The 16,226-nt window shown below is 38.8% G+C and overlaps 1 protein-coding gene across 1 annotated transcript in view; it reads right to left on the minus strand.

Annotated features, from left to right (window-relative positions):
• The window catches only part of Prkaa2 (protein kinase AMP-activated catalytic subunit alpha 2), a 57,641-nt gene that overhangs the window by 18,364 nt on the left and 23,051 nt on the right, over nt 1-16,226 (minus strand). Inside the window, exon 2 of the mRNA XM_036178181.1 lies at nt 10,480-10,621. Coding sequence (XP_036034074.1) covers nt 10,480-10,621 — 142 coding nt within the window. The remainder of the gene's footprint in view (nt 1-10,479; nt 10,622-16,226) is intronic.

A 16,226-nucleotide genomic window follows, 5' to 3' on the forward strand; every position in this document is an offset into this window, starting at 1 on the left:
GGCTCATAGACTTCCCTTCACATTTCTGTTATCTTTGAAATCGTCATAAACTATACTAAGAAAAAACACATCATGTGTAAATTAAACACATGAAAAATTGTCTGTAGAAATAATTTTCTTAGGTTTTTTTCTCCCTGAGATAGATGCTCATCATATAGAATCCAGGCTTACTGAAACTCATAATCTTCCCACCTCGGCTCCCACATTCTGGAATAACAGGTGTATACCACCATATCTGGCCTGGAAAAATACTTCTAATGGTAATCTTTAGTCTTCGAAGACACAAATAGCAAGGTATTCCATTTCATGTACAGCAAATGACTGTAACAGAAATAAAGTTGAGACTATTTCACATGAACTGTGGAAAGGTAATTTTATTTAGGAACTTGAAAAAGAAATAGTTTGATGAAGGCTATTTTGACAGGCATCAAAGTGATCAAACAAACTGATTAGGTAGAATCATCTACTGTTATCAGCTCATTTTTCTGATCTGTGTTATTGTTACCAATAACATTTGTGCTTATCCATTCTGGATGAGGCATAACTGAAATGATGAAACTCAAATAATCTTAGCTGCTGATCCTTTGGAATATACCACAAGACTTCATAGGATACTTCTGGGCTGAATTAAATCATGAAGCCTCTAAATCCACAGCATATGCTATCACACACCAAAGGCCATCTTCCAAGTGTAAAAGAGGCAATTTGCTTGCACAGACATATTTACCTTGGCTTTGCAACACATACCTCTCAGTTTGTAATTACATGTTTCATAATGATGATAATTTGATTAATGAATTTGCATCTAGCAAAGTACTTACAACAAAATATTTAAATTAATGTATAAATTACCATTTTAAAAAATGCTTGGATCAATACCAAAATAATCTGAAAGTTAAAGGGGGGACAAAATTTCAACCAATAAAATTTCAATTAACAAAGAAAAAGAATTTTTGGAAAAAGAAGAGTCTTAGGAAAACAGCTTCACATTAGGGAGTTGGCAGGAAAGGCAAATTCCTGGATTATTAAAAGGTAACTTCTAAAAAGTACATGGAAATATTACAAGGAATATAATGATGGCTAATCATTCAAACATAACAATATTCTTTTAATGTAATGGAAATGAAAAATAATGTGTTTTAGGAAATTTTTTTCAGAAACATTTTTAATTAAGGGGGAAAAAAGCAATTATCCAGACAATCCAGTTAGTAAGGTTGCAAGCATTTTTAAGCAATAAACACACAAAGTAACATATACGATTCAAGGAAAAATGAAATCTTTCTGAAGTAATCCAAATATCAACATTAATACACATCTGCACATCCCTTTTGGTGGTCATATCTACTAAGATTTTAAAATAGTATTCATATTGACAAGTATAACAGATTAAGATTTTTTTTTAATTTTAACTCAGTTGTATCAAAATGTAGTAATCATTATCCTGGACTGCTGACACTCATTTTCTTTAGTCTATGAGTGGTCTTTTCTTTAGTTGATTGCTGTTTTTAATAATATTCCAATAAGTAATTAAAAAAAACCATCACCGAGACAGTATGGCATGGCCTTGCCAATCCCTCCCATGTAACCACACAGAGAGCTGACCTCCCCCACTGCCTCCCTTCCCCTCCCCCAAGAAAGCCACTGTGCAGCCTTGTCTTGCTTTCTTTTTAGTTTTGATATATCAAAATATAGACATACATGATTATATGCTTCTATTTAACAGTGATTCATATTCATCCATCTATCTTAACAGTTTAGATTTTAAATGGTATATATTATGTAATATTGGGGAACTTCTTTGAGAACCAGTCGATATTGCTGTGTGTTACAGCTATATGGTTGCTATATAATAGTCCACTCTATCTATTTATTTGTTTGTTTGTTTGTTTGTTTGTTTAGCCTTTTCTTGCCAGAGCTTATTTACTCATTCTCTCTACCACAGAAGAGTACTGAGCTTGTATCTACAATTCTGCTACTATGTGCAACTTGAACATTTTTGTACATGATAAGATTTTCCTCTTGGTAAACAGTGATGAGGTGAATTGCCAGGTTACAGTACATGTGAATACTCAATTTCAGGTGCCAGTTGTTTTCTGAAGATAAGTTGTGATGCTAACACAACTAGAAAGCTTGTGAATTATACAATATCTAATACTTGCAAAACATACACATTTCTTCTCCAATAAATGCTTACATCTTTTGGAAAATTTTATGGGGTTGGTAGTGTTGTTCTTATTTATGCATGGACATAAAAAAATCAATTATTTCCATAAAAGTCTAGAAAATTATATAAATATGTCCTGATTATTAACTTTATAAAGCATATATTTTTGAACACCAAATCACAATAAATTTGCTTTCATTTTTCTCTATAAACAGATTAAATATTCTCTAATGGACTTTTTAATGTAATTATACATGTGTATATGCATGCATATGCACCAAATTCAAAATCACTATAAGACACACATTTAGAAAACCAAGAGTATCATCAAATATCCAATCATAGGGCTTCCTAATTACAATCTTTCTTTTCCTTTTTTTAAGAATTAGATCCAAATACTATCCATACATTTCAAATGGTTGATCTATCTAATTGCTCATAGTTTGTTTGCTTTTTCCAAAGGAAATCAGTTGGTTTGCCCTCAAGAGGATACCTTTAATTTTGCCCACTCCTCCTGACTCTTAAGAATTGGAGAACTAAGCAAGGAAGTGGTGGCGCATGCCTTTAATTCCGGCACTCAGGAGGCAGAGCCAGGTGGCTCTCTGAGTTTGAGGCCAGCCTGATTTAGAGCAAGATCCAGGACAGGCACCAAAACTACATAGAGAAATCCTGTCTTGAAAAAAAAAAAAAACAAAAACAACAACAACAACAAAAAAGAGTTGGAGAACTGATCAGATTGCCACGTTTGTTTACCTTAAAGACTACCTCATGCTGTGAACCTCCTGCTAAAAAACAATGACTCTCTGAAATACAAGCAGTCATTGCTACTTAAAGGGTAGATTCATCAATTCATTAATTGAATATTAAATTATATCTTTATGTATGTGGACATTTTGTCTGCATGTATAGCTGTACACCAGAAGAGGACCTCAGAGTCCACAGCACTACAGTTACCAGACAGTTGTGAGCCAACATGTGGTTGCTGAGAATTGTACCCAGGACCTCTGGAAGAACAGCCAGTGCTCTTAACCACTGAGCCATCTCTCCAGCCCCTTTAATTAAATCTTAAGAGTTGAATATTTGAACATCCTAGTGCTGTGGGATGTTCTGTATGTTAAATGTGTTGCTCTGATTGGTTAATAAATAAAACACTGATTGGTCAGTAGCCAGGCAGGAAGTATAGGCGGGACAAGAAGAGAAGAGAATTCTGGGAAGTGGAAGGCTGAGGCAGAGAAGAGACGCTGCCAGCCGCCACCATGAGTACCAACATGTAAGATACTGGTAAGCCATGTGGCAAGGTATAGATTTATAGAAATGGGTTAATTTAAGATGTAAGAACTAGATAACAAAAAGCCTACCACGGCCATACAATTTGTAGGTAATATAAGTCTCAGTGTGTTTACTTGGTTAGGTCTGAGCAGCTGTAGGACTGGCGAGTAAGAGAGATTTGTCCTGACTGTGGGTCAGGTAGGACTGGAGAAAACTCCAGCTACATCCTAGCAATAAACTGTGGTGCAAAGGAAATTTTCAGTCCAATCTTCCTCAGAATCCTAAGTTCAAGATCGCTACCTAACAAGTTCAAGGCCATCTTAGGATACATAGTAGACCCTGCCTCAAAACACAAACCTGTAGCATACACTATTGTAACACAATACCACACAAAGATCTCTTTGCTAACTCTCTCATTCTAAACCATTGTTTTCCTCGCTGCTATTGTTTATACTTGGGGTATAGATGCCACCTATTTATGATATCTGTCTAACAGATAGCCTCTAGGTTCCTAGACTTCCTTATTTCTAATTATCTTTACTCCCACTACACACAGCCAACATCTCCATGGTCATAGATTTCTAAGATTAACTCCTCCAATTATGCACTGAATTCTGTCCCCATACCTGCTAAGGAACTTAGCTCCTACAATTAGTCCCCCTTTCTCCTGCATCTATAGTTCCTTCTTGATTTAATCATTCTTTATTGTGGTACACAAACATTTATGACATTACCCATCTTTAAAACACCCCCTTTAGACTGTACATTCCCATCTAGTTACTGCTACTCTCCTTTCCTTCTCTTGTCTACAGCTATTGTTTCTTTTCATCACATATCTTTCTTTATATCAGATTTTTGCCTTTAACATTGTAATAAAAGATTTAATGGCCAGGAGGTGGTGCATTCCTTTAATCCCAGCACTCAGGAGGCAGAGCCATGCAGATCCCTGTGAGTTCGAGGCCAGCCTAGTCTCCAGAGTAAGATTCAAGACAGGCACCAAAACTACTCAGAGAAACCCTGTCTCAAAAAACAACACAACAACAACAACAAAGATTGAACAACCAGTAACCTCCACTTTGCTAAGTCTAATAAGTCAGTTCTCAGTTTTTACCTCACCCAATGTTAGCAGTAAGAACAGTTGATAATCTGTTGAGATCAAGCTATATCTATATCCATTTCATTCCCCTTTTCTGGTTCCTGCTTATGTCCAGACAGAGTTAGTGCCCTGGACTAGTTCATCTATCCGCAGGTTCTTGATATTCTTATCCAGTCTTAGAGTATGCTATCTGTGGTGGTTAGAATAAAAATGGCCCCCAGAGGCTCATTAGGAAGTGTGGCCTTGTTGGAGTAGGTGTGGCCTTGTCAGGAGAAGTGTGTCACTGGGGGCAGGCTTTGAGTTACCATGTTTCCTGCCATGACAATAATGGACTAAACCTCCGAACTGAAAGCCAGCCCCAGTTAAATGTTTTCTCTATAACATATTTATTCTATATATGGTCATGATTTCTCTTCACAGTAATAGAAATCTATCCATCTATATCTACATATATATCTATGTATGTATATATATATATATACACATCGATCTATATAACACTATCTATCGACCACTTTCCCCTGAATTCCAGACTCAGCTATTCAAGAACATCTTCACTAGGATGCTTCCTTTCAGCTTCATAAAACCAAAGTCAACTGTTTGATACTAACTCCTAATACTCCATCTCAAACCTGGTCTTCATGTAACCTTTCTCATTTAGTCAATGGCAACAATATTCTTTTATTTGCCCATACCAGGTACTTGGAGTTATTCTTTTTTCATAATCTATGTTTTAAAGCATAGACAGAACAGGCATACTCCTCAGCATCTACCACATGATGATGTATCCCATACCACCATCACCTTTCACTCAGATTACTGCAATTGGCTCCTAACTTTTTTCCTTAGTTCAGTACAGGCCCAAATACAGTCTGTATGTTACATCAGATGACATCTCACCTCTGGTCAATGTACTTCAGTGACTTTTCACCTCACTCAAGAGTGGAAGTTAAAGTCCTTAACAATATTTGATAATGTCCTGTATAGTCTGGCTCCCCTTTATGTCTCTGATTTTATCACTCCAAACCCCTAGAAACCAGTGGTTCTCAACCTTCCTAATGCTGTGCCCCTTTAATACAGTTCCTCACGTTGTAGTGATCCCCAACCAAAAAGTTGTTCTCATTACTGCTTCATAACTGTCATTTTGCTACTGCTATGAATCATAATGTAAATTTCTAATATGTGACTCCTAAAGGGGTCACGACCCACAGGTCATTCTGCTTCCTTGATTGCTGGAGTGTGGGGTGTTCCACTTCAGATCTTTTGTATTGTTAGTTATTTTGTGTATAATATTCCTCCTCCAGGTTCCTTACATCTCTACTGCATATGATACAGTTAACTATTATGGGCTTACTGCCTACTTCTCACTGCCCACTGCTCCCCCATGCCTGTGTACTCACTCACACTCTCTCTCTCTCTCTCTCTCTCTCTCTCTCTCTCTCTCTCTCACACACACACACACACACACACACACACACACACGCACACACACGCACACACACACACGCTCACACACACACACGCTCACACACACACGCTCACACACACACACGCTCTCACACACACACACACTTTCTCACACACACACACTTTCTCTCATCCTCCCTCTGCCTCTCTCTCTCTCTCCCTTTCTTTCTCTCTCTAACACTAACATTATTAGAGGCTGTCAATAAGTCTCAGTAGGAAGAAAACATGAGTGGTTTTGTTTTGTTTTGTTTTGTTTTGTTTTTTTTTGAGCTGAGGACTGAACCCAGGCCCAGGGCTTGCTAGGCAAGCGCTCTACCACTGAGCTAAATCCCCAGCCCATTGTGTTTGTTTTCGTTTTGTTTTAAGTTCCGATTTACAGTTAAAGAGGCATTGTGAGTGAATGACTTAAGCTCCTGTCTGAAAAATCAAGGGTTTAAGCAGTGGATTCATCTTTGCTAATTACTTGCTAGTGAAGTCTGAGGCTGTTCTGTAGCTACTTTAGAACAAGGTAAGAATAACTAACTCTAATCCATAAGGAGGCAAGAAATGTTAATAAATTATAGAAATAAGAACAAGACAACACTGATCAATTATGTCAGAAACCAGACTTAAACTCCACGATAACCACAGATGTTTACTGTGTTGATAGTTTTAATCATCAAATTGCTGCAACCTAGAGTCACCTGAGGAGGAGAACCCACTTGAGAAATTCTCTAGATCAGACTGGACTATGTCTGCTGGGGGCTGGGTGGTCATATTGTTCATTGGTGCAGGAAGACTCAGCCTGCTGGGGATGGCACCACTTTATGGCTGGGTCCTGAACTGCTTAAGAGTGAAAAGGGCGAGCTAGCTAAGTACAGGCAGCAGGCAGCCAGCAGGGGTGCATTCCATGTCTCTCTGCTCTTGCCTGTGGACATGATGTGACTAGCTACTGTGCTCCCGAGTTGACTTCCCCTCAATAGACTGCAACCTGTAATTATATGTGGAGTAAACCCTTTTCTCCCTAAACTGCTTTCTGTCAGCATGTTTTATCACAGCAACAGAAATTAAACTAGAGCAGTGGCAAATACAATCAATGTTTCAAGAGCAGAACAAACTGGGTCACATTTCCCAAGGGGAGCTTCCCAGGTTAGCATTCAGAAAGTGAGGCTGAAGCTTGAGGTCTGGCCATTGCAGGTTTCTCTTCTCATACACAATAGCTACCAAGCAGCCAAAACCAGAGACTTAGCTTACATGCCACTGACACCATTACAGACATGGAGTCAAGTCAGAGGGCAGAAAGGCCAGTGTTATAGGACTGGAACCTTGGCATTAGGAAGCAAACACAGGATTGTGAGTTTGATTGTAAGGTCAGCCTGGGTTACACAGCAGTTCTAGGCCAGCCTGGGTTATACAGCAAGACTGTCTTTAATATATATACGAACGGTTTGGGTTAACTGAGAACTATGCAGAGTCAACTTAAGGAGAATCAGCTCATAGGAGGCCAATGCCTGCTTTTGTGCCAATGCCTATCACAAACTAGGCATTCCACCAATGCCAACCACTATTACTTCCTGCATATACTGCCACATGATTCTATGTTATGATGAAAGGAACCTCAAGTAAGTATCATATAGCATTAAAGCATACTATAAAACTGAAAGTCTCAGGGCAATTGTATCACCCAGTGGCACACCGAACCAAGTATTAGTCAGAAATATATGCCACCCAGTGGCATATTCTTGACATTGGCAAGATGGCACTGTGTGGGCTCCATCACCAAATATTTTAATTTGTAATAGTTAATTGACAAAAAAATGCAACAATTAAAAACTAAATAAACATTGCAAAGCCTGTAATAATTATATCAACCACTCATGTTAGGAATTCACAAGCTGGGCATGGTAGCACCTGTCTTTAGTTCTAACACTTGGGAGTCAGAGACAGGAAGATCTCTGCAAGTTTGAGCCAGCTTGGTCTACATATAGTGAGTTCCAGGACAGCCAGGGCTTTCCTGTCTTGGAGAGAAAACAAGTCAAAAATAGCTATTTGTCCTAGCTTGCTTCTCTGTTGCTGTGGTAAAACACTGGCCAACTTGGGGAGAAAAAGGGTTATTTCATCTTACAGGTCCTAGTCTGTCATGAAGAGAAGGAACTTAAGGAGCTTACAGGAGGAACCTGAGGCAGGAACTCGAATCGACCATAGAGAACACTGCTTATTAGATCACTCTGGCTTGTTCAGCTTGCTTTTTCTACAACCCAAGACTGTCTTCCCAGGGTTGGCACTGCCCACAGTGGGCTAGACCCTTGAATACCAGTCATTAATCAAGAAAAATGCCCCACAGACATACTGTAGGCCAAACTGACAAGGTCATTCCTTACTTGATGTTCCCTCTCCCCAGGTAACTCTAGTTTGTGTCCAGTTGACAAAAACTAAGTTACGTTGGTCTCCATTGTCTCCATATTTAGGAGGCTGAAAACAATGCACATGCACTATCTTATAGTTCTGTGCATTGTAAGCTTGACATGAATGAAGATGTCTTCTGGAGACTCTAGGAGCAAAGTCCACTTCTTTGAATTTTTGGATTTTAGAGGCTGTCCTGTGTTGTCTAACAGTCCCTTCCCCCATAGTTTGTTTTTCTTTTGATTTTTTTGTGACAGGGTTTCTCTATGCAGTTTTGGTGCCTGTCCTGGAACTCGCTCTGTAGACCAGGCTAGCCTCAAACTCACAGAGATCCACCTGGTTCTGCCTCTCAAGTGCTGGGATTAAAGGTGTGTGTCACCACCACCCGGCTTCCTTCCTCCATCTTTTAAGCCTCCGGTAGCCAGCAGAGTTCTGCTCACATCTGCCCATGATAACCACTCAGAACTCTTTGACTCACCCTTCTGTCCTCGTCTGCTACTTTGGAGGACCACTGTGTTTACATGGACTCTCAAGCTGTCCAGAACTACCTCTCTTACTATAAGATGACCTATAACCTTACTTTGTTTTTGCAATGTAACTGACACCATTCTCAGGTTCTTGAGGTGAGGACACACATTTGGAGGGCCATTATCCTGCTGACCATCATCAAACAAACAAAAGAACTCCATAAGATTAGCAAGTTGCTCCTGTTAACACTGACATTCAAAGGTTGCGAACTGGGGGTTGAAAAAGAGCTCTGAAGTTGTAAGAGGAAAGTGGGAGAGGGGACTGTGGGGAAAGAATGGGGTAGATTTGATCCAAACACATGCATGCGTAAAATTCTTAAACAATATAACCATTTTTAAAAAGATTGCTTACTAGCTGGGCAGTGGTGGCACACACCTTTAATCTCTGCACTTGGGAGGCAGAGGCAAGTGGATGTCTGAGTTTGGAGCCAGCCTAGTCTACAGAGAGTTCCAGGACATCTCTGGTACACAGAGAAATCCTGTTTCAAAAAACAAAAAACAACAACAACAACAACAAAAATTGCTAACTAATTTTAGGTTAAATATAAATTTATTCTGCTCTCAAAACATTAGCAAACAAAAATCTAAAAGATACTAATGTCTTTGCACTATTCTTAAATAGACTTTATGCAGCAATCTTATTTGAATTAAGATATAGACTGACTCTCTAAATTTCTACTACTAAATTCACTAGATAATTTGGTTTACAAAGCACCATATTGGGTTCATACCTAGTGATTGTTTTACATATCTGAGTAACAATATATAAATTTAACTGGTAAAACCATGGATCCACGAATTTACTTTTCTAGTTGTTTTTCCATGTTAGGAATGCTGTCTTCTTATCTATAAAGCAAGCCTATCTTACAGACTTGTCATAATGATAATATGGAATTATAAATATAGAATGCTCAGCACAGCTCCTCCCTGCTATCAAGTACTCCTTAAGTAAAATTAACATTTATTTCATAAAAACTGTATCCAAGCTTTAAAGATAATTTTCTGTTTCTAGAATGCTACATTATTCGCTACAAAACTTTAAACATCATAACAGAATATTACTGCATACTTAATGTCTAGATTTTCTACATATCTAATTAAATTAGTTAAATTATCTTTCAATTTGACTAACATAGCTATTTATCTATCTATTTATTTATTTGTGGGCCAATTTTACTATATAGCCCAGGTTGACCTCAAACTCATGACCCTCCAAGTGAGATCATAGTAATGTGCTACCACACCTGGCCTGACATTACTTTTAAATTAAAAACAAGAAACAAAGCAAAACAAAAGAACCAACCTCAGAACAGCAAACGCCTGAGTGATTTTCTGAGGAGTACTAATGGCCCCCTCCCGAGGCTCTGCACACCACTGAACACTACCCGTTCTGAAGCACCGGCTTTAACTCTAAACCAAGTGTGTGCTTGAAGAGCTAACAAGGTGAAATGAATTAACACTGAGTGTGAACCTGAGAACTGCTGTTTCTAAGGTTAACTCAAGACATTTATCACATTTTGTTGTAACTGTTTCAGGACATTTCTTTTATATTTTCAAACACAAAAAATACTTACAGTTTGATGATATGAGGATGACGGAAGAGTTTAAGATTTTGAATCTCTCGTTTTATTTTTCCAACAACATCTAAACTGCGAATCTTCTGTCTATTTAAGATCTTAACTGCCACTTTATGGCCTGTCAATTGGTGTTCTCCAACTAAAGAAAAGAGAAAGAGAAACATGGCTGTCATAAGAACAGAAAAGAATTACCATGCATTTTCTAAATGTGCCTGAAGCTTGTTTACTCAAGGACCTACTGCAGCATCATGGGATACACAGGCCTGAAGGGCTCTTCTGCCTCTTCCCCTTAAAAAAGAACTCCTTCAACACAGAAGCCACGCCTTAGTCATCTCAGCATCTTCAGGAACGCAAAGAAACGTCCCTTTAATCTTTGCAGACAGGATTGCTAAATTCTGTAACCCTTCATAAAAATAATATAGGACATCTTTTAGACAGAATAGAATTCATATTTTCCTTATTTCTCATCTTTTATTTAACACCATCGTATTTATTACAGAAAAAGAAATCATTTCTGTAATAAATTCAGGCTATGCCAATCTCTGCTACTTCACATACCACTCATTACTCCCTTTGGTTCGGGGCCGTGCTACTCTCTGGACTGGTCCAGTTCAACAGTTCTGCTAAGGGAGTACTCTTATTCCCGGCGGGCTAGCACCACTCTCTCTTAGGTGGTCTCCCTTCTGTCTACTGGCTCTTTAAGAATTAATATCTGCAGGTTTCTAGCCTACGTCCCTGGTAAACCCTTGAGTCATCTCACAGATTGTTCATCCACACCTACTCTATGAAGTCTTACTATTCTCCAGGGATAAATACAACCTAATTCACAGAAAAGCTGGACAGCTTGTCTAACTAAGGTTACATGCTAAGTGGCAACACCACATGTTACCCAGAGGTATCTTACTTCAGAACTAAAATTTTAACCACATAATTCAACAATGCCATCTATGTATTTGTGATAGAGTGATGCAAATATAAAATGAACTAATTTAGGAACTGCTTTTCTTGTTGAGGGACATTTATTTTTATAACTTCATAACCATTTTAAACACATTTTAAAGTGTTTGAAAGTTACTTTCCTCCCATATAAAGCAAACTAATTAGTAAAAATAATGTTCAAGCAATATCAGTTTATCAGCATTCCACAATGCTTCCAGGACTTAAGGAAAACGTTTTTTTATTTTATAATTTAATTTAATTTAACATATCAGCCACAGATTCCCCTGTCCTCCCTCTTCCAGCCCCCTCCCCGCCCTCCTCCCACCCCCCCCAACCCCATCTCCTCCAGGGCAAGGACTCCCCTGGGGATTCAGCTCAGCTGTGATTTCAGGGACTATCCAGTGAAATAACCTGAGGAGTGTATCACATACCCTGGAAATTTGATAACACCCAAACACATGCCCACATAGCCCAACAAGTATGACTTCATCTTCAAATCCACTATGGCCTCAAGGAAAGCAAAGACGGCCATCCCTTATCACTACAGTGGGGCAAGATTCAGTTTCTCTTTCTCCACAGAGTAACTAAAAGTACTATCTAATGAGAAAACAGGTAACTTTTCCAAATCAAAGAAGGCCATGGACTCTCTGATGATTAGTCCAACAAGCTGATTGAATAAATATTTGAGAGGTTAGTAAAGTACAGTTCTGGAATGTCTGTGAAGGCATTCCAAAGATAATTAAAACAGAAGACACTGACCTAATCAATGGATAAATGCCTTGATAGATTCATACTACCACAGTACAGGTGAAAGATGGGGGTAAGAGGTGTGCCTCTAGAAGGAGGTAGTCAGGGGGATGCATGTCTTTAAGGCTGCAAGTGGTTCTGGTCTCTGTTTTTCCTTTCTGGTTGATAAAATATGAATTGCTCTGTTCCAACCTGCCTTTCCAGTCATGGTGGGCTGGCACCTCTGAAACCAGGAGCCAATAAATAATTCCTCCCTACTTATTTTTTCCAGATATTTTGGTCATGTGATACAAAGTATCCAACATGAAGTCTATTGGCCAAGCAGATGAGTCATTTGTTTTACTATCACAGGGTTAATCTGCAAACATGAGGAACTGACTCAGAAGAGAATATGACTGCTTTGCCTATATCTGAGGAAAAACTGACTTGTTTATCTTTATACATGGAGAATATTTCCCACATGAAACACTGAAAAAGAAATGGCATTTTCCCTAGAAATGGTTAAGTAAACAGATAATAAATTAAGTAAATGTCTGAAGTTGAAACAATCAAATACATTGAGAATTCCCCCTTTTTGATGAATTACCCTAGCCTTTTCCCTAATAATTCCTTCAGTGACTCGGTGCTTAACTATAATTTACATATAAATAATCTGTCATACTTTCCCCTAGAGGACAATTGAAAGTCCTAGAAACCTTTTTTAACAAATATACAAACAAGACCAAAAAAAATCTTTTATGTATGTAGCAGAAAATAACTTTCCTTTATGGAAAGCGAATGTTTGCATTCATCAAAGTTTTATTTCCAATCATTTAATCAATTTAAAATTTAATAAATCCATAACATTTGCTAGGCATCTTTTATGAGCAATGGCTTGTTGATCATACACACATAAAGAGATTTATATTAGGCTTCATAGAATCAATGGGGAACAACTACAGCCATAAAATAACTGAAATAAATTTTATGTGGTATTTAATATGCCTTGTTTGTAAAGGGTAGTTGAAAACAGGATGGACAAACTTGCCATAGCACCATTTTACAAAAGCAAATATTCAGGTCACATCTGCTTTCTGGTACAATAAGAACACTCACCCACTAACAACTTCGTAATAAGTGCCCACTATGATAAAGCATTGTACTAACCACACGGACAGTCCACTTGGGATAGAGTGGCACTGCTAGCTGATCCCAGGCACAAGTCCCAAGTTACACCTACACACATGACTAGCAAAAGGAAAGACAGCAAGCTACACCTCTGTGACTGGATGTAGACATGTAAATGTCTCAGCAGCTTCTCCATCTCAAAGTCTGAACTTAAAAGCCTCTGGTCTGAGCCCAAGGTCAGTTATGTATCCAGAAGCAACAGGCAGAGAAGGCTAACAGACATGCTGACAGTTTGAACCATCGGCCAGAATTTTCCAGGAGAGTTACGTACTACCATCTTGTTTAAGTCCCTCTAATTTTCTTTTTTTTTGAAACTTTCATACAAGTATACAATGTTGAAGTTCGGCAGTTGTGAGCCACCTGATGTGGTGCTAGGAATTGAACTGAGGTTCTCTACAAGAGTAGTCTGCACTGTTAACTTCTGATCCACCTCTCCAACAACATATACAAAGTCTTTTGAGCAAACCCACCCTAACCCACATCCCTCACACCATTTCTCCATCTTCAATTCATGTGCTGCTTTTGTTTGTTTGTTTAACTCTCTAGTCCCTGTAGTACTGCCAGTATGTAAGTGTAGAACTGTTTCAGTGAAGCAAGGACCAGCTATCAGAATCTGCATGCCTGAAGAAAACTGACTGACCTTCCCAAGCAGTCAATAGTTCCTCCGCTATGAGTAGGACTTTGTGGACTGTTTCCTCATTCATGTTGGATTTTTGCTAGATAGATCTTGTGTGGATCTTACACACAGAAACAGCTACTGTGAATTTTTATGTTCAGCAGCCCTGTCATATCTGGAAAACACAGCTTTGCAGCAGTCCTCCACAACCTCTAGTTTTACCTTTCTGGGCATGATGTTCTTTGAGTCTTGGGAAGAGGAAGTATGATATGGATGTCCCATTTAAACTTGAGCACTCCAGTTTCTTATTCTCTGTACTGTGACTGGTTTTGGGTTTCTGTAGTAACTGTCATCTACGGCAAAAAAGAAGCTTCTTTGCTAAGAGCTGAGAGCTGCAATAATCCATGGGTATAATGGCAAGTATTTAGAGGGCAGTTTGATACTATGTCAATTTAGCAACATAATAGTATTAGGTTCTCCTTTAGAACCTATGGTTTACCCAGCAATGTGTTTTTGGCCCAGTTAACAATACCAGGTATGAGTTCTATCTTGTGGGTCAGGCCTTAAATTCAACCTGAAAGTTGTTGGTTACTTTCATAACATGCATGCCACTATACACCAGTGGGCATATCTTGCCAGAATTGTCATTAATGTAGCTCTCAGGGTTCACAGCTAGATAAGATATTGATGGCTCTTCTCTCTCAGGAATCTGCATAACACCTTCTGGCAATACAAAAGCTAGCCAATTCAGATGAAGCTTTCAGGTCAGTACCAGCTTGATTTCTTTCTCAAGTATGTGGTGACTGACTTCAACACTCAATACCCTTCTAATTCCTGGTAGGCAGCCAAGAGCAATCACAATAGCCTGCACTGTTTGGGGGAGTCTATGGGACCCCACTGACCAACAAGTTGAAGAAAGGTAGGACCTTTTATTCAGTTGAGGAAAGGTAGGACCTTTTATTCAGTTGAAGAGGGGTAGACCCTTTTAAGAAGTTGAACAACAGCTGTATTTTTATTTTCTGCAGATTTCTGCCACCACTGAATTTAAATACTACTTATTCAGAACACTTTAAAACTTCCTTCAGGGGCTCTTCTGACCTCCACATGCATGCTATGGCATGAACACACATCTTATATATACACATTCATATACACTCAATAATTAACTTCAAATATTCAGTTTTGCTGGAATATCCATTAATAGTCCCTTCTGGTTTCTTAAATTCTAGCCAAATTCACAAAATACTTTCTAAAACCAAGAGGCACTGGGGAGGGAAATCCACCCAAACTATACCTGAACTATGCCTTTTATGATTTTTGTTTCTTATCTGTTTTTTTTTTCGGGGGGGGGCGGGGCGGTTGACAGTCTCACTCTGTAGCTCTGACTAGCCTGAAACTCACTATGCATGCAGACCAGGCTGGCCTCAAACTTGTAGCAATCCACCTGCCTCTCCCACGCCCAGCCCTCTGTTCTTTTCTGATGGCCTGTCCTCCAACCCCTGTGTCTTGGTTACTGCAAGTCTGAGAGGCCTGCACCATCACATCACTTACAGCTCTGTGTTTTACCAGGTGAAGAGTATCACACTGAAGAAGGAATGGAAATGACTTTGCACTGTTCTAGAAAACAGAATTAAGAATTACTTAATAGAAATTCAAATACCCTAATCTACCAGGCTGAGCTGAATCCCCAGGGGAGTCCTTGCCTTGGAGGAGGTGGGAATGGGGGGGTTGATTGGGAGGAGGGGAAAGGGAGGAGGGAGGAGAGGGGAATCCATGGCTGATATGTAAAATTAACTATAAAATTTTAAAAAATAAAAATAAATAAAATAATAATTTAAAAAAAGAAATTCAAGTATCTGATCCATTCATTCTGCAAAGGTTCTCCTAGCCTCCATATTCACTACACTGGCCTAGACTGAAAAAAACAACAACAACAACAACAAAAAAAAAAAAACCACATTTTTCCAAGTAACTACATGCCTTAAATATAGCCCCCATGGGTTATTCATTATTTATCATTTACTTGATCCTTGGTCAATGTTCCATGTTAGACAGGAAGAAGTCATGTCAGATGCCTTATAGTCTTCGTCTAATATCAGGGAGGACACAGGGGCTGGAAATGGGCATAGAATGGCTATAAATGTTTGTCACTCAACCAGTAAGTAATAAGTGGCAGAGACAGAAAAACAGGCAACATATTTTATGAATAAGCACTCTCAACTACATTATTGAGGATTCAAATGGGAAGTTCAACCATTTGTCAGGATTACCATAA

This window comes from Onychomys torridus, chromosome 2, assembly GCF_903995425.1.
Source record: "Onychomys torridus chromosome 2, mOncTor1.1, whole genome shotgun sequence".
NCBI classification, from domain to species: Eukaryota; Metazoa; Chordata; class Mammalia; order Rodentia; family Cricetidae; genus Onychomys; species Onychomys torridus.